Genomic DNA, 20,384 nt, shown 5'->3' on the forward strand with positions numbered 1-20,384 from the left:
GAAGAAACAAAATCTCCCCTAGGGCCTCTCTAAGGAGGACTTCTGTCCTCCAGAACTGTGAGAGAATACATTTCTGCTGTTTTAAACCACCAAGTGTGTGGTATTTTGTTACAGCAGCCCTAATCAACTAATACAATGGGCTCATATGACAGCTCAGCATCCCTGGCAATTCTAGACACAAGGGGAGTCTGCACTCAATGTTCTTCCATGGGCCTTTACCAAGTACTTTCAAGAAAGATGGAGGGCAAGGAAGGAGACCTCAGAGGGTCTGTCTTAGTGGTGCACAGGCATGAGACCCTGCCTGCTTCCTTCTTTATTATGGAGCCAAAGCCAAGCTGCGGGAGGGCCAGCCCCCAGGGCCCAGAAAAGATGCTCTACCTCTGAGAGAAGAAAGAGGTAGATGCTCTACCTCTCCCTTGTAGGAGGAGCTGAACTCAGCTCAAGCAGGATGCTGTGTGTCAGGTAGAAGTCTGCTTCTCAGTGCAGGAGGATCAGGAAACCCTCTCCCACCTAAGACCCTCCCACACACTAAGAAAGCAGAGTTTGGCTGTCATGAGGGAAGGGCAGGAATGTTGAGAAAGCCTCATTCCTGAGACCTAGATGCACAGCCAAGGCTGAGACTAGAGCAAGAGAACTGAGAAAATTCTCTGGACCCTGCCACAGTGTGTGCATCACAGACGACCCCTGGCAGAGGGTCAAGAATGTGGGGAAATCTCCTCTTTATAGTGTAGATGTACAGGGAAAACAGAGCTGAGGGTGAAGCAGGAACATGGAGGAAAAGCCTACAGCACTCCAGGCCCAAAGTAAAGACAGGGAAGAAGCACCCCTCCAAGGAAGAAATTCAAAGTCCATAGTCACTAACGGGGACCCTAGCAACAAAAACTCCACACCCAACTCAACTACAGAACAGAATGACTCAAATCCCACAACAACAGTCTGTCAGAAGATGCATGCCCATTTCCAGGCATAAATACTATTTGGCTCAGTCTTTGCTGTTCTTTCACATACAGTGTCCCAAATTTAAAAAAAAAAAATTTTTTTTTGAGATACACAGAAAGACTATAAGAGATGACTCATTGTCAAGAGATAAATAATCATAAAAACCAGACCCAGAGATGATCTAGATGTTGGAACTATCAGACATGGATTTAAAATAACTGTAGTTAATATAATAAGTAACTTATTTAATATAATAAATAAGATAGAGGAGAAGGTAAACAATGTTTCAGAACACATGAGAAATTTCAGCAGAGAAATAAAACCATAAAAAGGAGTCAAATGGAAATGCAAGAAAAAAAATTTTTTAACTTACCATATCAGAGATGGAGAATTCCTTCAACAAGCTTAACAGAAATGTGGACACAGTAGATTAAAAAAACTGTCACTGAACTTGAAGTTAGGTCAATAGAAATCGTCCAAGATGAGACACAAAGAAAAAAAAGAAAAAGCAGGAAAAAAAAAAAAACCTCAAAAAACAGAACTGAGCATCCATGAACTGTGGGGAAATATGAAGCAAATAACATATGTAATTTTAGTCCCAAAATGAGAAGGGAGGGAGCAAGAGAATTGGGCAGGAAAAAGATTTGTATGTCAGCAGTTGATAATGGACAAAATTAAAGAAAAACAACAAACTAAAAATCAAAGAAACTCAAAGTATCTCAAGCAGAATAAAAATAATGACACATCAAGATACATCATAGTCAAATATTTAAAAACCAAAGATAAAGATAAGATCTTGAAAGAAACTGGAGAAAAAAATATACATTGTATATAGAGGAACAAAGGTAAGATTGCAGAAGACTCCTTGTCAGAGATCTTGTACGCCAAACAAAAACAGACATTTTTTGAAAGACTGAAGGCAAAAGTTGCTGTCCAACCAGAATTCTATAAACAATGGAAATGTCTTTCAAAAGAGAAAGCAAAACAGAGACTTTTTAAGACCAATAACAACTGAGTTAATTCATCCCTCATCTGCTTTCACTACAAAAAATATTAAAGAAGTTCTTCAGGCAGAAAAAGTATGATACAATGATGCCAGATGCATATCTGAGTCTACACAAATGAATGAAGAATGCCAGAACAGGTAAAAATGAGTAAATGTAAAATTATATTGAATCTCTTTCAAACTGCCTAAAAGAAAAACAGTAATGATATGGTAGGACTTAAAACAGATGTGGAATCAAAAGGTATGATAACAAAAGTACAATGAATAAGAGGAAAAAATGAAAATATACTATTGTAAGTTTCATGTAGTAGTACGTGAAGTGAAAAATAGTATTTGAAGGTAGATTGTGATAAGTTAAAGATGCACATTGTAAAGCCTAGGACAACAACAGAGAGAAGGGGGTGGGAGAAGAAGAAATAAGCCAATTTAAGGTAGAACTGAATACACAAAATCATTTAATTAATCGGAAAGAAGACAAAAATGGGAACAAAGTACAGACAGAATAAATCGAAAACAACAGGCAAGACATAGATTTAATTCAGCTATGTAAATGGTTATTTTAAATGTAAATTCTCCATTTAAAAGACAGAGATTGTAAAATTAGAAAGAAAGCAAGACTCAACCATATACTTAAACAAAAACCTTTAAGTATATTGACATAGAAAGATTAAAAGTAAAGAGATAGAAAAAATATATATCATGCAAACACTAGTCAAAAGAAAGTTGAAGTGGCTATATTAATATCAGAGAGACTAAAATTTAGAATAAGCAATATTAGAAAGAAAAAGAGGGACCTCATAAAGTGATACATTAGCCAATTCATCAAGAAGGCATAACAATCTTACTTGTGTTTTTCCCCACTAACGGGAGCCTCAACATGCATAAAGCAAAAGCTGAGACAACTAAAATGAGAGATGGACAAATCCACAATGATAGCAGGAGATATCAACACACCTCTCTCAGTAGTTGAGACCAAAAAAATATACAAAAAATTAATAAGGCTGTAGAGGATTTTAAAAGATCAACCAATTTGACCTAATTGACATGCTTTAGAACACTACACCCAATGTTATTTTCAAGTGTATACTGAATATTCACCAAGATAGAACATATTCTGAGCCATAAAACCAGTCACAACAAAATTTAAAAGACTGAAGTAGTACAAAGTATATTTTTTAAGTGCAATGTAACTAACCCAGAAATCAACAACAGAACAATATCTGGAACCTCCCAATATTGGGTTATTAAACAACAAGTAATCCAGTCAAAGAAGATGTACAAGACAAATTAGAAAAAAATTGGAGTTAAAAAGGGGAAAATACAATCTATCAAAATTTGTAGGATGCAAGTACATCAGTGCTTCAAGGGAAATTTATATTATTAACTTCTTATATTAGAAAAGAGGAAAGTTCCCAAATCAACTACCTAAGCTTCCAATTTAATAAACTACAAAAAGAAGCAAATTAAACCCACAGCAAGTAGAAGGAAGAATACAAAGATAAGACCAGAAGTAAACAACATAGAAACAGAAAAACAATAGAAAAAAATCAATGAAAGCATTAAAATGATTACCACTTATACAGACTGAATAAGAAAAAAAAGAGAGAATACATAAAGTATGTATATTAAGAATAAAGCAGGGACTTCCCTGGTGGCGCAGTGGTTAACAATCTGCCTGCCAATGCAGGGGACACGGGTTTGAGCCCTGGTCTGGGAAGATCCCACATACTGCGGAGCAGCTAAGCCCGTGAGCCACAACTACTGAAGCCTGAGCGCCTAGGGCCCGTGCTGCGCAATGAGAAGCCCATGCACCACAGTGAAGAGTAGCCCCTGTTCGCTGCAACTGGAGAAAGCCCGTGCACAGCAACGAAGACCCAATGCAGCCAAAAATAGATAAATAAATTAGTTTAAAAAAAGAATAGGGCTTCCCTGGTGGCGCAGTGGTTGAGAATCCGCCTGCCGATGCAGGGGATATGGGTTCGTGCCCCGGTCCGGGAAGATCCCACATGCCGCGGAGAAGCTGGGCCCGTGAGCCATGGCCGCTGAGCCTGTGCGTCCGGAGCCTGTGCTCCGCAACGGGAGAGGCCACAACAGTGAGAGGCCCGCGTACCACAAAAAAAAAAAAAAAAAAAAAAAAAAAGAATAAAGCAGACACTGCAGAAGTTAAAGTTGGAGAATGTTATTAACAACTTCACAGCAATAAAGTTTACAAGGTAGATGAAATGGAACAATTCCTTTAAAGACACAGGCTGTCAAAATTCTCCCAAGAAACAGACAACCTGAATAACCCTCCCTCTGTTAGAGAAATTGAACTTACAGCAAATTGAATTTCTTTGGATTCTACACAGAAAAGTACAGACACAGATGGCTTCGTAGGCTTATATTATCAAACATTTAAGAAAGAAATAATATCAATTCTATGCAATGTCTTCTAGAAAACACAAGTGGAGGGAACACTTGCCAACTTATTTTATGAGGCCAATTTTATCTTGATACCCAAACCGAGGAAAGATGTTACAAAGAAAAAAAAAAAACACATTAGACATTAAAAACTCTTAACAAAATATTAGCAAATTAAATCCAGCAATACATACAAAGGATGATATATCATGTTTAAGTAGGATTCACCCCAGAGTTACAAAGTTGGTTCAACATCTAAAAATCAGTGAATGTAATTTGCCATATCAACAGACTAAAAAAGAGAAAACAATATGATCAACTCAATGATGTAGAAAGAGGATTTCGCAAAATTCAATACCTATTCATTGTAAAAACTCTCAACTAAAAATAGAAGGACATTTCCTCAACTTGATGAAGAGAATCTATGAAGAACTTACATCTAACATCATACTGGATGGCAAGAATCTGAATGCTTTCCTCCGACTGGGAAAAAGGCAAGGAGTTCTGCTCTCAGCAATTTTTTTTTTTCTTTTCAGCATTGTATGGAGGTCCTACCCAGTGCAATAAGGCTAGAAAAAGCAATAAAAGGCACATAATAGAAAAGAAAGAATGAAAACTTTTTATTCGTATACATGATTGTCTATGTAGAAATGCAAAATACAGAAATACGGAATAAAATTTACCATTAGAGAAAATTAGCATATCGACAATATTGTGCAGCCTTTACCACAACCTAATTCCATGATATTTTTATCATCCCAAATGGCAACTGTATACACGTTAAGCCATTCCTAGTCTCCCCTGTTTCAAAATGCACCTGGGCTTTGTTTTAATTAGGTATGGGAAGATACACAGAAACAGAGATGACTGTCACGAAGGATGACGTTTTTATACCCACAGATCCATAGGAACAGGAGGCAGGGCCACACGGGGAAGTACCAGGGGTGGTTAAGAGGCAGAAGAGAGGGGGAAATGTGGACAGGAGCCTTTATTGTGGTTTGTGTGGGACAGGCAAGGCAGGGCAGGGTAAGCAAGCCGAGCCAACTTCTGGTTAGACAGTGAAACCCCTTGAGCAGCCGGGGCTGTAGAGGTGGTCACTAGCTGTTGGCAACTGTTCCTGGGGTGAGTTAGGGCAGGGACTATGTTCCAGACTCTGATAAAATGAGTAGGGTTTGCACTCAGCATTGGCGGGTTTGCCTATCAAAGGGATGTCCCCAGGCAAACTGTTTGCTGTCTCCAAGAATCCACTGACTCTGGGGGTGGGGGGCAATCCCGCTCTGGGTCCACAAGGCCCCAAGATGTCAAAGCATCATAAAATACAGAAAATAGAACACTTGATTAATACACCCCCTCCTCCTAGCCCTTGGCAACTACTAATCTGATTTCTGTCTCTATGGGTTTGTGTCTTCTGGATATTTCATATAAATGGAGCCATACAACATGTGGCCCCTTCTTCTGGCTTCTTTTGTTTTGCATAATGTTGTCAAGGTCCATCCATATTGTAGCACACATCAGTATTTCATTCCTTATTTAAAAAAATTTTTTTTCATACAATTTTGAAAGGTGACTGTTTGCAGTTATTACCAAATAGTAGCTACATTCCTCGAGTTGTACAATGCATCCTTGAGCCTCTCTTACACCCAGTAGTTTGCACCTCCCACTCTCCCACGCCTATATTCCTGTAGTCTGCTTCTTTTTTGTCATATTCACCAGTTTGTTGTATTTTTTAGATTCCACATATAAGTGATATCAAACAAGTACTTCATTCTTCCTTAAGACTAAATAATATTCCACTGTATGGCTAGACCATGTTTTGTTTATCCATTCATCCATCGATGGACATTTGTGTTGTTTCCATATTTTGGCAATTGTGAATAACTCCGTTATGAACATTTGTGTACAAGTTTTGTTTGAACGCCTGGTTTCAGTTCTTTGGAGTATATACCCAAGGGTGGCATTGCTGGGTCACGTGATCATTCTATAATTAACTTATTAAGAAATCACCAAATTTCTCCACATCCTTACCAATACTTGCTAGTTTTCTGTTTTTTGTTTGTTTGTTTGTTTTGCTTTTTATTATTATAGCCATCTGCAGTTGGTCTTTTATACATTGTTGGTGGGAATGCAAAATGGTCCGGCCATTGTCAAACAGCCGGGCAGTTTCTTCTTAAGTTAGGCATATACACTTACACAGGACCCAACAACCCCACTCCTAGGTATTTACCTGAGAGAGACGAAAGCATGTGTCTAAACAATGACTTGAATGCAGCTTTATTCATAGTCACTGAAAGCTGGAAACAACCCCAATGTCCATCAACTGATAGATGGACAAACAAACTGTAGTGTCTCCAGACAACGGAATACTCAGCAATAGAAAGAAACAAACTATAGATGCATGCAACAGTGTGGATGAATCTAAAAAGCATTATTCTAAGTGTAAAGAGCCAGACACAAAGGGCTATGTCCTGTACAACTTCGTTTTTATGACTTTCTGGAAAAGGCAAAACAGGAACATAAATTAGATCTGTGGGTGCCAGTGGCTGGGGAGGGGGAGGTGACTGACTGCAAAAGGCACACGGGAACTTTTTGGAGTGATGGAAATGTTTTGCACAGTTGTCAAAACTGTGCATTTTAAACTTTTTAAACTTAAAATGGGTGCAGTTTATTGCAGGTATGTCATACCTTCAAAAAAGGAGATAGGGACCCAGTTCTCCATCCCATACTTAGATCCGCTTTCCTGCCTTTGCACCTGGAATATACTTGCTTGTTGGCTGGGGATCTCAGTGTCTCAAGACATACAACAAGGGAGTCAAGAGGGTGGTGTGGTGGCGAGGGAAAGCTGGGCCACTTCTCCACCCACCCCGGAAGCAAGCACAAGGCTGTTTTCTGTTTCTTGGGTTCGTTACTTGGTGGAATCAACTCCTTCCTCACCTTCTCTCCTCCTCCTTCACCCTCCTCTTCATTGAGTTGACCATTTTCCTTCACTTTGAGCATAAAGAAAACATCTCATTGTTTGAAGGTTCCCATCATGGGCATTGTTATTGATTATATACCAAAATTTCACTCGCGGAATTTAAAAACTAACAATATTTCAGAGTTTTTACACGACTTTAAAAACGGAAGATGAGTAAAAACACTTCCTTCCTCTTAAATTGCAAAGCTCTGTGCAGCCCAAATATGAGTGATTGTGATCCCGGCTGCTCAGCCGTGAGTTAGCAGGCCACGGGTTTCAGAATGAATCCAGGGTATAGGAGTCCCACCCAAAAGATGTACCACATACCTACAAAATATTTCCTGTGTGACCCAGGGAAATACAGGTGACACTTTCATCCTTTGATGCTAGTGTTCATTAACTTTTCCTCTGGGGGGAAAAAGGTATCCGTCAAAAAACTAAAATAAAGCTAGTTTCCCTTCGTATTCAGAGTTCAGATAGCGTCTTCTCGGAGTTGGAGTCAGCGGGGCGGGAAGAGGGAGAAGCCTGGAGCCAGCAGGCCTCACGCCCCGCACCGGCTTCCAGCTCGAGGGAGACCAGCATCCTCCCCAGCACTTTCACCCGTGAGGAGGGGAAACTGAGGGACACCTGGGCTGTTATTTATGCCTCTTCCCTAAAGTAGGAGATGAAGAAATGAAGTAGGAAAATGGAGTCAAGCAAAATAATTAAAAACCTTCTAAAAAATGTGTAGCCTGGAGAAGTTACACCTCACCCCTTATCCCTACGTAAACACACACACACACACACACACACACACACACACACACACTCGCACTCACATTTTCTTCTTTAAACAAGGACAGCCAATCGCTCTGTGTCCCGGTCACTTGGGAGAGCTCTGCGCCCACTTCCCCACCCTGCTCTGGTGACCTCTATAAAAGAGAAATTTGCCATACACCCTCAAGTGTTTCCCCCAGCAGACTTCTTTGATGAGCTTTTATACTAAAGATATAACCAGAGTTTTTAGCACACGCACGTTGAATTCCAAATTTATTCTTTGAAACATTTGAGGTCAAATCTGTATGTTTATTTAGATAAGTGTTCAGGACTTTTTCAGTCGAATTTTCAACTTGTGCAATTAAAGGTTTCTGAAGAACATTTTAAAACATGTATACAGTTTTAATTTTAAGATCTGCTAAAGCTCAAAAGTGTCATGTGGCAGAGAGACCATACTTTCTAATTATAAAGTATTGGGGAATGATAAATTCACATGACCTTTTCAGGAAAGTTTATGACCAGGCCACAACAGGACAGGGGCTTTATGAGGGGTCAGGGCATGTGTGGTCACCAAGGCTCCCCTGCACATTACTTAGACAGATGAAAGAAAATCACAGTCCCCAGGTTCTGGAAGTACCCACCCTGGCCCCGGTCTTTCTAAAACGCCACAACGTGTCCAAGTGTGACACGAAGCTTGAGTTCCCCGACCCGGATATCAGTTTCTGAAAACAGAACCTAGACCTTGTCGTGTTAAGGGAACCTCACGAAACTTTCACTCCAACCCATTATTTCACAGAGGGGAAACTGAGTCCCGCTGAGACGAAGGGACTAATCCAAGCTCATCCTCTGGTCAGCGACAGGACACTGAAGCTTGATTCCTCCTCATCCTGTTCTTCTTCTACTCCTGTGCAGACTGGGTGTGGCTGGGTTTTACCTTTTTTTCTTACAAGATGGAGCAGTGTTTAAATTGCATGTCTTCCTGTTCCCAACTGGTAAACCTAAAAGTGAAAACGTAACCAGATTCAGCAAGAGGAAAAATGGGTGAATGCAACCTCCCCAGCTGGCTGTCACTTCCCAGCTTCTCTCAAAATAAAAGTCGGTCCTCACATCTTTCCCTAGAACGCTCCTTTGGTTCCCATTGCCTTCAGAAGGAAATCCAAACTCGGTAATTGGTCCTATGAGCGCCTGGCTCCAACATTCCTCCCCGGCGCCACCGCAATGTACACGCCTTGCTCGTGGGCCCAGCATCTCTTCCAGGGGGGGCCTCCCCCAATCTCAGGGCCCTCAGGCCCCCAGCCACATGGTGGAAGTCCAGCCAGTCAGGGTTCCATGCTTACCTTCTCTGCTGGAGCAAGAGGAGAACACTGTTTCATTAGTGTTGCCATCCCAGGATAATATGACACTGAAGGGTCAAGCCTATCATCCTCAGGCACAAAAGGGAGGACCCCTTGTACTGAGGCAGAGTGAGGCTCACACACGTAGAGGGAAGCAGAGCTGCCGGGTGGAGAGGGAAAAGAGAGACACGACATCATCGAAACTCCTGGATCCAGCTAAACCTGAAGCCCGCCACAGCCTGAGCTTCCCAAGTAGTGAAGAAATTCCTTTTCTGTTAAGCAGGTACAGATTGTGTTTGTATCCTCAGTAACCAAGAGAGTGCTGGCCACTGATCCCCTGAGCTCCCAGGTGCAGGGACCCACCCATTGTGGGGACACCCAGGACTCTTTCAGCCCGTGGATCTTGACACATTCTCATCTCTCCTGGCAGACTTGCTCCCCCTTTGCTGATGTCTTTCCCAGCACCCCAGAGCTACCAGGCTCTCCCTCCTCAGCCTTCCCTCAGCCCGGGTCCAGCACACTCCACCACTCCCCTCAATGTGCTGCGTTGTGAAGTCTCTGCTGCCTGGCTCCCACCCCACTTCTTAGCATGGCTCGAACCACACAGTCAGTGATAATGAAATGGCCTGCACTAATACTCTTCTGTCTTCCACGAATTCCTCCCTCCAGTGTACAATAAAGTGCATGTTTTTATTAGAGTGTAACCATAAGTCCTCTTATCTCTCCACCCATCAGAGTCAACAGGATCTGCTGGGCTCCGCTGGAAAGTGCAAAGCTTGAAGGGCAGTGGGGGAGAGGGAAAGAGAGGGCAGAAGATGTAAGTGACAGATTTTGAGATTAAAAACAAACAAGACGGGACGGTGAGAACTTGAAGGAACTATCTGAAAGGGGTGGGGGGCTGGCGAGAGAAAACAAGCCTTCCCGAGTCATGAATTCAAGTTAAGCTAAGTTAAATCCAGCTACTCCTAGAACCAGAGTGGATGACAGCCTCTCCCAATCCACCGTGGTGGGAGGCTCCTGGGCAGGGACACGATCCCAGCAGGACCAGGAGCCCCTGACAGCTTCCTCGCTCTCTGGTGTAAAAAGATGCACCGTGTTTACCTTGTACATGTCTTGCCCCAGACCTTAAGTTAGACATTTCTTCAAGGAGAGACCCCCACCCCCCACCATGGACGGCAGCGGTGCTCACTGCCCCTGGTTCACTCAGTGCTTCTGTGCTTTCTCCACGGTCAGGGTCAAGAAATACATTGTTTAAGAGGAAATACATTACGAGCTCACACTGATATTTCCAACAAATTTAGAAAGCCATGGTCTTACTTAACTTCTTTCATTTTATATTTGTATCTCTTTCCTTTTAGGGTGGAAATCTCGATTCCCAAAGATGTAAACATAATAACTTGCTTTAGCTCACAGTTTCAGAATGACTGCAGCAATACTGTTACTAGAAATATGAATACTGAAAACAGATTAAGCCTTTGTGCGGTTCTTTTCTCTCTCCTTTACAGTCTATCCCTCTAGGGATGGATACAGTCAAATCACAGCGTTTCAAGTGATCTTAAATTATTTCTATCTGCACGGTTAAAGCCACCAAGATGATACAAAATTAGGTACATCTGTCTGATTTTGCTTTTGACGTTTTAGGGTTTTCTATTCTTTTCTCATTTTGGTGTAATTTTTAAATAATTATGTGAAACATTTATATGGTTTCAAAGTCAAATCTACAAAACAAAGTTTATGCAGAGGAGCCTGCCTTCTGTCCCAGACCCCTACACCTTGTTCTCTCTCTCTCCCATTCTTTTTCGGCCATGGTTGATCTTTCTGGCGTTGTTTTTATGTTTATTCATTTTTATTTTTAAAAATTTATTTATTTATTTTTGGCTGCGTTGGGTCCTCGTTGCTGCGCGCAGGCTTTCTCTGGTTGCGGCGAGCGGGGGCCACTCTTCGTTGCGGTGCGTGGGCTTCTCACTGCGGCGGCGGCTTCTCTTGCTGTGGAGCACAGGCTCTAGGCGCGCGGGCTCAGTAGTTGTGGCGCACGGGCTTAGTTGCTCCGCGGCATGTGGGATCTTCCCAGCCCAGGGCTCGAACCCGTGTCCCCTGCGTTGGCAGGAGGATTCTTAACCACTGCGCCACCAGGGAAGCCCTCTGGTGTTGTTTTTAAACTGAAATTAGGTACATATTCCATGTGAAAAATAAATCATAGCATGAGTTTGTTGCTGATTTGATCTTAAAGGCATTAATAAATGTGTGGCAAAGGCCCACGTTATTCCCACACTACAAGTGAGAGACGGCAAGAAAAGGCACCCTGGGAAGAGCCCTAGTGTTCATCTTCTACACTACGGTCCACAGTCGGGGTGTCTCAGAGTTAATTTGCAGAGAACAGGGCCCACACTAGTTAGTTTATGCAGGAAACAACTTATTAGGGAATATGACAGAATTGCAATGGAGCTGATAAACAGACTCTAGATAGAGCTTTTGGGACCGACTTGCAAACCATACTGCAGACTTGGAGCTACTGTACCAGGAAAACTGTGATTCCAAAACCAGCCTGGAATCAAGGAGCTTCTGCCACGGCTGCCGGCTCCCAGGCTTGCTGGGTTCCGCTCCAGAAAAGGGTTGCTTTTCCCCCTGCCTCTAGATGTGGCCAGACACTGCATTGCCGGGAGCAGCCAAACATCTCCACCCCTGGACTTAACAAGCACGGGGCAGAGCCATGGCCTTCTTCCCTTCCACATCCCACAGGACTGCATCTCGCAGACCCAGGCTGCCAAAGTCTGAGAAAGGTCATTTGTAGCTTTTCAACTCCTGCAGTTCAGGAAGGATCTGTAGAAGAAGGATGGAAAGGAGAGTGAGCACCCGTCCACCATATACAGCCGCACGCTGGAGGAACCGTCCTCTTAAGCCTTGTCGTGGTAACGTTAGACGTGCAAGGCAAGGGTCTAACTGTCATAACGAGGGCTTGTCCTATGCCCTCCTGGGCGATTTTTCAAAGGGAAATTTCTAAAAGGGATTTTCCTACAGGAGACTCTTACCTGTAGGTGATCCGTGCCTTGGATATCAGGTGTCAGCCCCTTGTAAACCCAACTCTTGTAAACCCTACTGCTGTGGCTTACGCAGGTGATCGGCTCTCAGATGGGACCTCCAGAAATTGTTCGCAGGCTCCTCTCCTCCTTACACGCTGGCTCTCTGGGCTCACGGGCAGGCGGAGGGGGGAGGGACGTCTCTGGGCTTATGTAAGCTGGACGGGAAACGGGGGTCTGGGCCCTCGGTCTCCGCAAACCGAGTGACACACGAGGAGTCGGTGAAGAGCAGCCAGTCGCTGCTGTTCCCAGAAGGCGCAGGCCCTTTAGACGCGCAAAGCCTCGGGAAGGCTGGGCCCCAGCGAGGCCAGGACGCTCCCCAGGGCCCTCTCGCTCTCTCTTTTGTTCCTTAAGTTTTCATTTTAGATTTTTAAAGAGACACGGAAAGCTATTTTGCTGCGCTGGATAATCTGAGCGTCATACCAGAGCTGGAGAAGGGGGCGGTCAGGCGCGGTGGGCTGGGCGCGGCGACTCCCAGGACCCCGTAGACTTAGGATCCTGTACTTTTCAGATCGTGAAGCCCGCGGGTGGGGAAGAAACTGCAAACCAACAGCGCTCTGACGCAGCCACATTGTGCGCGGGCCTCACCCCCGCCCCAGCTCTGTCTCCCATCGCTAACGGCGGGGGCGGGGGGGGAAACGTCCCCCTGGGCCGCCCGGGCCGCACACGCAGCCGCTCGCCCTCGGGTTTCCTAACGCGGTGGGCGCGGCCCGGCCCCGCGGAGCAGCCGAGGCCCAGCCATGCCGGCCCCGAGTTCAACTGCAATAAAAGGGCCCGGCCCGCCCTTGATCACGCGGCTCGCCTGACAGCCCGCTCAGGCCCGGGTCTAATTGAGCCCGGGTCACCTGGGAATAGGTTCAAAGGCATCCAGGCCGTAAACCACCTCCAGGCCCCGAGCCAGAACGGCCTGGCGAACAAAGAGCCCCCGAACCACTTCAAACGCGCCCGCGCTCGGCGTCCAGATGGCGCGGGGCCGACGTTCCCGGTGTCGCCCGCCGAGGCCGGGGCCCCGCTCTGCGGCCGCCCGGGCTGCCCCGCGGGCGCCCAGCGCAGGGGAGGCCGCGCGGCTCCCCAGGCCGCCCTCTGTCCACAGGCGATTTGCGAAGCAGAGGGTGGGCCCCGAGGCTTCGGCCCGGCCCCGCGGCCTAGCGGGCGCCCCGGCCCCGCTCCCGCACCCGCCGCAGGGCCAGGCAGGTGGGCGCCGGGCGCTCCCGCGGAGGCTCGCGGTGGCGCTGAGGTTTTAACGCACTTCGGAGGACGGCCTGCGAAGGCCGTCGGGGCCGGGGCTGCCCAGCAAGTCGGGGTGAGAAACTCCCCCATACAACTGCTGGGCAGGGCAGGCCGCGTCTCCACGGATCCCCGCGGCGCGTGCGTGGAGAGCGGCGTCTCCAAGGGCACCCGCGTGTCCGCACGCCCGCGGTCTGGGCGCCGGGGCTACTGGCCCCGCGCGTCCCCCACCCCTGGCCGAACGTGCGGGTCACGGCGCGAGCTCGCCGTGCGCCCGGGAGCAGGCAAGGCGCACACTGGCCCGGGCGCCCCCGGGGGCTCCCCGCCGCGTCCTCACCTCCTGGGAGTGCATCCAGGGTAGGACTCGCCACCCGCACCCCTCGCGGCGCGGGACACACCCCGCAGCCCGGCGGGTTTCGATCTCCAGTTAAGGAGCAGACAAAGCCGGGTCGGCTGAGCCCAGGGCGCGGCGCGGCCGGAGAGCGGTCAGAGCCCGGGATGGAGGCGCGGGCGGCGCGCGAGGGCCCGGCACTCCGGGGTGCCCGCGGCGGCCGGGGCCTAAGGGGGAGGCAAAACTGAAAGTGCCGCGCCGGGGGGCGGGGGCGGCCGGCGAAGGCCCCAGAACTTGTCCTGCCCCCGGGCGCGGCGGCCAATCAGCGCGCCGCCCTCGCTCCTGACAACTATTTAGCAACCCAGCCCGGCTAGGGTTTCCAAAAAAGTTAGAAAAACTTCCTCTCCCGGAGACCTCGGTTTTGCACAAGCCGCCCTTGAAATCAGAGCCTTTCGAGCAGCTCGGAGAACGTGTGCTCGGCGACCGCGGGCTTGGCCAGCGGCGCGCGCTCGGCGCCCGGCGCCCCCAGCCCCACGCGCGCCGGGCGGGCGCCATGGAGGAGGGCTCCAGCTCGCCCGTGTCCCCCGTGGACAGCCTGGGCACCAGCGAGGAGGAGCTCGAGCGGCAGCCCAAGCGCTTCGGCCGGAAACGGCGCTACAGCAAGAAGTCGAGCGAAGATGGCAGCCCGACCCCCGGCAAGCGCGGCAAGAAAGGCAGCCCGAGCGCGCAGTCCTTCGAGGAGCTGCAGAGCCAGCGCATCCTGGCCAACGTGCGCGAGCGCCAGCGCACCCAGTCGCTCAACGAGGCCTTCGCCGCGCTGCGCAAGATCATCCCCACGCTGCCCTCGGACAAGCTCAGCAAGATCCAGACGCTCAAGCTGGCCGCCAGGTACATAGACTTCCTCTACCAGGTCCTGCAGAGCGACGAGATGGACAATAAGATGACCAGCTGCAGCTACGTGGCCCACGAGCGCCTCAGCTATGCGTTCTCCGTGTGGCGCATGGAGGGCGCGTGGTCCATGTCCGCCTCCCACTAGCGCCGCGCCGCCCACGTCCGGACCGGCGCGCCAGGGTAGGTGCTGCGCGCGCGACGGGCGCCCTCCTCAGCGGGCGGGCCGCGGCGGCGAGGATGGGGTGCGCTTTTCCTCCTGGCAGCAGACGGGGGTCGATCGGGAAGCTTCCAGGCGCCGGGGCACCCCTGTGGTTTGGTGCACAAGCTCCCAGGCAGGGGGTCAGTCGGGAACGTGCCGACCGGTGACGGTGGTGCTTTGCGTCCTTGCTGCTGTGGAGGTGGGGGTCTGTGCGTGACTGTCGGGGGCGTAGGCATCAGAAGAGCTGCCCGAAGCCGGCCGGGGCAGAGATCTGAGGACCAGCTCCCCACTGCGTCCCTCAGAGCGGAGGCCGCCCGGGAAGCTGCCGGGGCCGGGCCGTGCCAGGCTGTGGCTTCGCCCGGTTCCCGGGGAGTGACAGAGCGTGCTCGTCGTGCGGACACCCGGCTCTCCTCGACTGCTCTTGCAGGGCGTCCCGGGCCGCGCCTCGGGGACCCGGCCGTCGGCGCCCTGGCCCGCCCGGTGGGCGCAGAGGTGCGGACCGGCGGCGCTTGGGTTTGCTAGGGGAAGGCGGGAGGACGCTCGCTGCCCTGTGCTGGCGGCCCCCGGGGCCAGTGCAGCCCGAAAGCCGGGGACCATCCGCGCCCGGAGCGCGGAGGACAGGGCCAAGGCTGAGGCGCGGAGACCGGAGCGCGGACACCGCCGCTGGGAACCCCGGCTGCCCGCAGGCAGGTGGAGCGGACCTCGGAGCTGGGAGCCTCTGGCCCCAGCCCTGAACCTCGAGAGTCTGGGAGGGGGCTCTGCCCGCGCGGCGTCCGAGCATTCGGCCCCGCAGGAGAGCGCGAGGGGTCCAGGCTGGGAAACAGGTTTGCGGGGAAAGGGAGGCGGTGCGACAGGGCCCGGCGCCGGCGAAGGCAGAGGGACACGGCTGCCGAGAGCCCTGGAAGTTCTGGATTTCTCTAGTAGAGCGCTCAGGGCGTCCTGCACCGGCCCCTTTTCACCGGACACCTTGGAAGTCCCTTAGGCAATGTCTAACTGCGGAGATGCTGTCCTGTCCTTTCCAGAAGGCTCTGTGACCATGCCTCTCTCCGACGATGGAGTGAAGAAGGGTGCAGGGTTTTTGGTGGAGAGAGAGCCGGGTTACAAATCCTTCGTACTTGGTATGTTTTAGTTTCTCGCTCATCTTGCAGTGTTTTTATTCACGTCTCCACTTCACACAGAAGGAATTTAGATTAATAAGGAGTGTGCAGGCGCCCATTCTCCCAAGTATATCCATTTCTTTTCTGTGTGTTTTATAATATCTGCAAATGTTTTTGCTGGGGCTACGAAAGGCTGATCTAGCACAGGTGGATTTTATTTTATTTTTTTAGTTTTTATTTCTGTGCCACTGAAAATTCTTTTGGTGAAATAGGCCCCTAAGACAATAATCACTTTATAGGCTTTTTAAAAAGAATTTTTAGCAGAGAATAACTTACGGGGATCTTCTCCTATCTTTGTCAAAAGCAGATGGAAAGTGTCTCAATCACATATTTTCCTAGGAAAGAAAGTTTGGATTGGCCGAGTACTAAAATGCTACAGTGGGATAATACATTAATTTGGGTTTTTGCTGCTTAAATTATGAGCTTCCATTAGTTCATTCCATTTACCCTTTCTACCACACATAGTTCATAGCACATCTGAAATAAGAACAAACAGATGAGGAACGTCATCTTTTAAAACGTACACGTAGATAGCTTTGTTTAAGGAAAAAAGTCAACAGAATTATCATTAAGACTTCCCTCCGGAAAACTATTGAAAATAAAAGCAAGAGGTATTACCTTAGTGTGAGAATTTCGTAGGATCTTTTAAAATTCATTTGAAAAGAATCGCATTCTAATCAGACATAGAGCACAGTTAACATTATATAAAAATAAAAGGTATTACTTATAATGAATAAAGGAAAAGCATTAAGAGTTTTCTTGGAAAAAAAAGTCCCTGAAATGTAGGAGATAAACACATTCAGCTGGAGACGGAATGATCTCCACGGGGCCCATTTATTTTTATGTTTCTTGAATATACTGACCAGGTCTGATAAGCCAGTTTCCTTCAGTGGATAGATGCCCACTCAGTACAGAAAGAGAAGGGAAATGTGAAAATCTTTGACACACCGGTGATGCTGGACGCACCTTGTTTTTACTTATCAGCCATGTGAGACAAACTTTTGTATTCTTTCTGTTTTTAAGCTTTTAGTCCAGATGAGTATAAATACAGTCATAATTGGTTTGATTTCCTGAAAATGTTGCTCCGTGGCATTTGCTATTTATTTGTAACATTTTTAAGATGCATTAGGTGTATGTATTAGTAAGGAATTTCTAGACCTTTCCAGAAATTTTATGTGATTTTAGTGTCTGTTGAGATATATGAGAAAAGCTGTGTCTACGTGAGCAGCAACCACATTGAACGCCGAGATTGTCCCTTGATGTAAAGAGACACACAGGAAAAATCAGAGTACTGCGGGTGCTAATGTTTATCCTGACTTTTTCCCTTGGCCTGGTATTTAAAAATACAAATACACAATAAATCAGGTGTCTTTGGACAGTCAGCAGGGCTCATCTAATCTGAAAATCTCCAAAGGAGTTTTCGGTTTTCTCATTAAATGCCTGAGTCTTCGGTGCGGGGTTGGTGGGGCACCTGGCTGGGAGGGTATGGGGAGGTGGTGATTACTTATCAGACATTTTTCGTGTTCTCTGCTTTGTGGTTAAAGAAGATATCTCTCTAACTTCTGCAATCTGCATAGATTTTTCAGTAGGTTCTCATCCTCAGAGTACTACCATTTTTTTCCCTAAGAACTTTTAGTTCTGTTCTCCAAAGAACAGAGTAGGACCCTCTAACCATCCAATATGTGTAAGCCTTTTCCTCTCTCCTGAAAATTGACTTTTTGGAGGTGTTCGTTAATGGCTAAATTCAGAATGCGAGCCTGTCCTGAAAGAAAATGAATTCCCTGTGGTGAATGGAAATGCAGAATCCTAGGAGAGCTTTTGATTGGTCAGGGGAAGGAGGAGAATGAATGGCCCAGCTACTTGAAATATAAGTAATGTTTTGTTATAAAATGCCCAGAAGAGATCTGATGCAGGGGCTGACCTCTGTTACGTGGGTATTGTTTCCTTGAATATTTGTAGTTACTCTAAATCTTGCAGGAAGCAGGTCTTGCTACCCATCTGGCCAGAGTGGGAGCTGGAGGCTTGGGACTTGGAGAGTGGCTGTTTGAGGTCATTTGAAATGTAGTACTTGACTGAGGTTTTCTGAAAGCTGTGCTATTTTCAGACAAGTCGTGAACCTGAAAGAATTGAGTTTGCATCCTCCTTGCCTCACTATATTTTGGATAGACGGCGCAGATGCCAGATTCCTTTCGCCTGGTGAAAAGATCATAAAGTAAACTCTTTCTGAGCAGAACACTATACCTCATAACTGTAGTTTAAATCTGGGCTTTACAAAAAAACAAATATTTTAATAAGCCAGTTTTAAAGGCTGAACTTTTATGGCAGTTTTTAAGCTTAGTATTTATATTAATCTATTCTCACTGGTGTCTTTAAAAAACCCTGTGAATGTATGCTGGAAAGTCTGTTTATGTTTGTGTCTTGTCTTGGGAAAGGATAAATGCGCTGCAAAAAGCAAACCAAATACAAAGCTTTCTGCTAGCAAAGAATTCACGGATGAGGCAATAAAATTCAAAGAAGAGATGAATACATTAGTGTAGCCAAGAAGCACAGCCATAAAGAAGACATAGAATCTAAGAGATACAGACATGGATGCATTCAAAGGTGAAGCCAAGATGAAACACTAAAAGCAGAAAATGCTTAAAAACATATTTCACATGGTCACCTGAGTCTACACATGTGATAAAACTGTTGAGAATGAAACACTCACACACACACACAGACACACACACGGGTGCGTGTAAAACTGGCGACATCTGAATAAGGTCTGGAGAGTGTATCAGTGTGAGTTTCCTGGTTGTGATATTGTATTATAGTTTTTTGAGATGTTACCACTGGGGGAACCGAGTGAAGAGTGTAAGGGAATCTCTGTGTACTGTTCCTTACAACTTTCTGTGACTCTACCATTATGTCAAAACAAAAAGTTTGAAAGAAAAGATATTCCACAGGAATTTTTAAAATTTCTATATTCAAGTGAGCAAATCATATAAGGAATGATTATGCCTATCTCAGAGTAATAAACCAAAAAGAATGTGCTTTGAGCAAAAATCCACGTTTTTCCCTGATATCATTTGCCTTATTGCACTTTTCAGAATATTAGGAATTTCTCATACTTGCAATATATAATGAATTAGAAGTGGTTCCTTATCATTCTAAAACAAAGAGTAGAATCCCAGAAATCTAGAGGAGAAATACCAATCAATACATTTATCCCTTTGCTGATAACGAATATATTTTTCAAAGGAGTTTTAGGAAATATTCACCTGAAACTGACACATTTGCTTTTAAGATACTAAGTCTAAATTGACTTACATATCCCCCCCCACACTATTCAAAAGCCAATGATTTATCAAAATTATTCATCCAAGAAGTGTAGAGATTGAAGTCTTAGTGCACAGTTGCGGAGTGGGGAGAGAGGGAGACGGAGAGACACACACACACACACAGAGACTGACAGAGATACCAAATCGTAAACTGAGTCATGATTATTTTAAATTAATATTTGTCTGTTTTTAATAGGAACGTATTTTGTGTTGGGGTAAGTCTTTGACCGCAATTTAGTTATATTAAATGTGCCTTAATTTAATGTTTATTTTGAAGTGAGATACAGTGACGTTAACCCTGCGATTTCCATGCTGATGTCAGCTAAGGCATGGTGGGAGTTTTCTTCAGTGACTACTAACAGTTGTCATGCTAAAAGGAGACTCGAATCAGAAACTGGAAAAGCCAGCACGTAACTTTATTCTGACCTGAGAACTGTTCCGTGGTGAGTTGAAAATAGAGTCATTTTGAATCAAAACAATGCCTTACGTGCTTTGAAATCTGTATTACTTTATCTACGACGCTCTTGTTTAGAATAATATGATCCTGTGATCATGTGTAAGAGGGAACATGATTGAGAGAGCGAGGCATGGTGTCTGTGGAGGCTGTTATTGTTCAATTTCTTCCCATAATATCGTTTTCCTCTGTTATTTGATCAGGGAAAGATTCAGATGCCCAGCTTCTCGGGATGTCTCCTGTAGAAGATGGTGATTTTACTTCTCACATCCTAAGAGCAATGCCTCTAAAACTGGCACGTCCCTCCTTTCTTTAGACCAGAATTTCCCCAGCAATTGAA

At 46.5% G+C, this 20,384-nt stretch overlaps 1 protein-coding gene and 1 long non-coding RNA gene across 4 annotated transcripts in view; one reads left to right on the top strand and one right to left on the bottom strand.

Moving 5' to 3' along the window:
- Positions 1-8,435: 8,435 nt before the first annotated feature.
- On the bottom strand, positions 8,436-12,623 carry LOC136793647 (uncharacterized). Of its 2 annotated transcripts, XR_010839273.1 has the most exons (3): positions 12,418-12,623; positions 9,392-9,548; positions 8,436-9,052 (listed from the first exon to the last, which is right to left on the bottom strand). It is a non-coding gene; the product is annotated as an uncharacterized lncRNA (long non-coding RNA). The 2 variants fall into 2 exon arrangements; XR_010839272.1 differs by lacking the exon at positions 12,418-12,623 and having other exon boundaries at positions 9,392-10,776.
- A 1,775-nt stretch (positions 12,624-14,398) lies between these two features.
- TWIST2 (twist family bHLH transcription factor 2) overlaps positions 14,399-20,384 on the top strand; it is a 50,212-nt gene continuing 44,226 nt past the window's right edge. Inside the window, exon 1 of one of the 2 annotated variants that reach the window (XM_067027300.1) lies at positions 14,399-15,094. In XM_067027300.1, coding sequence (XP_066883401.1) covers positions 14,577-15,059 — 483 coding nt within the window. In that variant the 5' untranslated portion in view covers positions 14,399-14,576 and the 3' untranslated portion in view covers positions 15,060-15,094. The remainder of the gene's footprint in view (positions 15,095-20,384) is intronic. The other variant, XM_059054891.2, reaches the window with a different exon arrangement.

This window comes from Kogia breviceps, chromosome 2 (assembly GCF_026419965.1).
Source record: "Kogia breviceps isolate mKogBre1 chromosome 2, mKogBre1 haplotype 1, whole genome shotgun sequence".
NCBI classification, from domain to species: Eukaryota; Metazoa; Chordata; class Mammalia; order Artiodactyla; family Physeteridae; genus Kogia; species Kogia breviceps.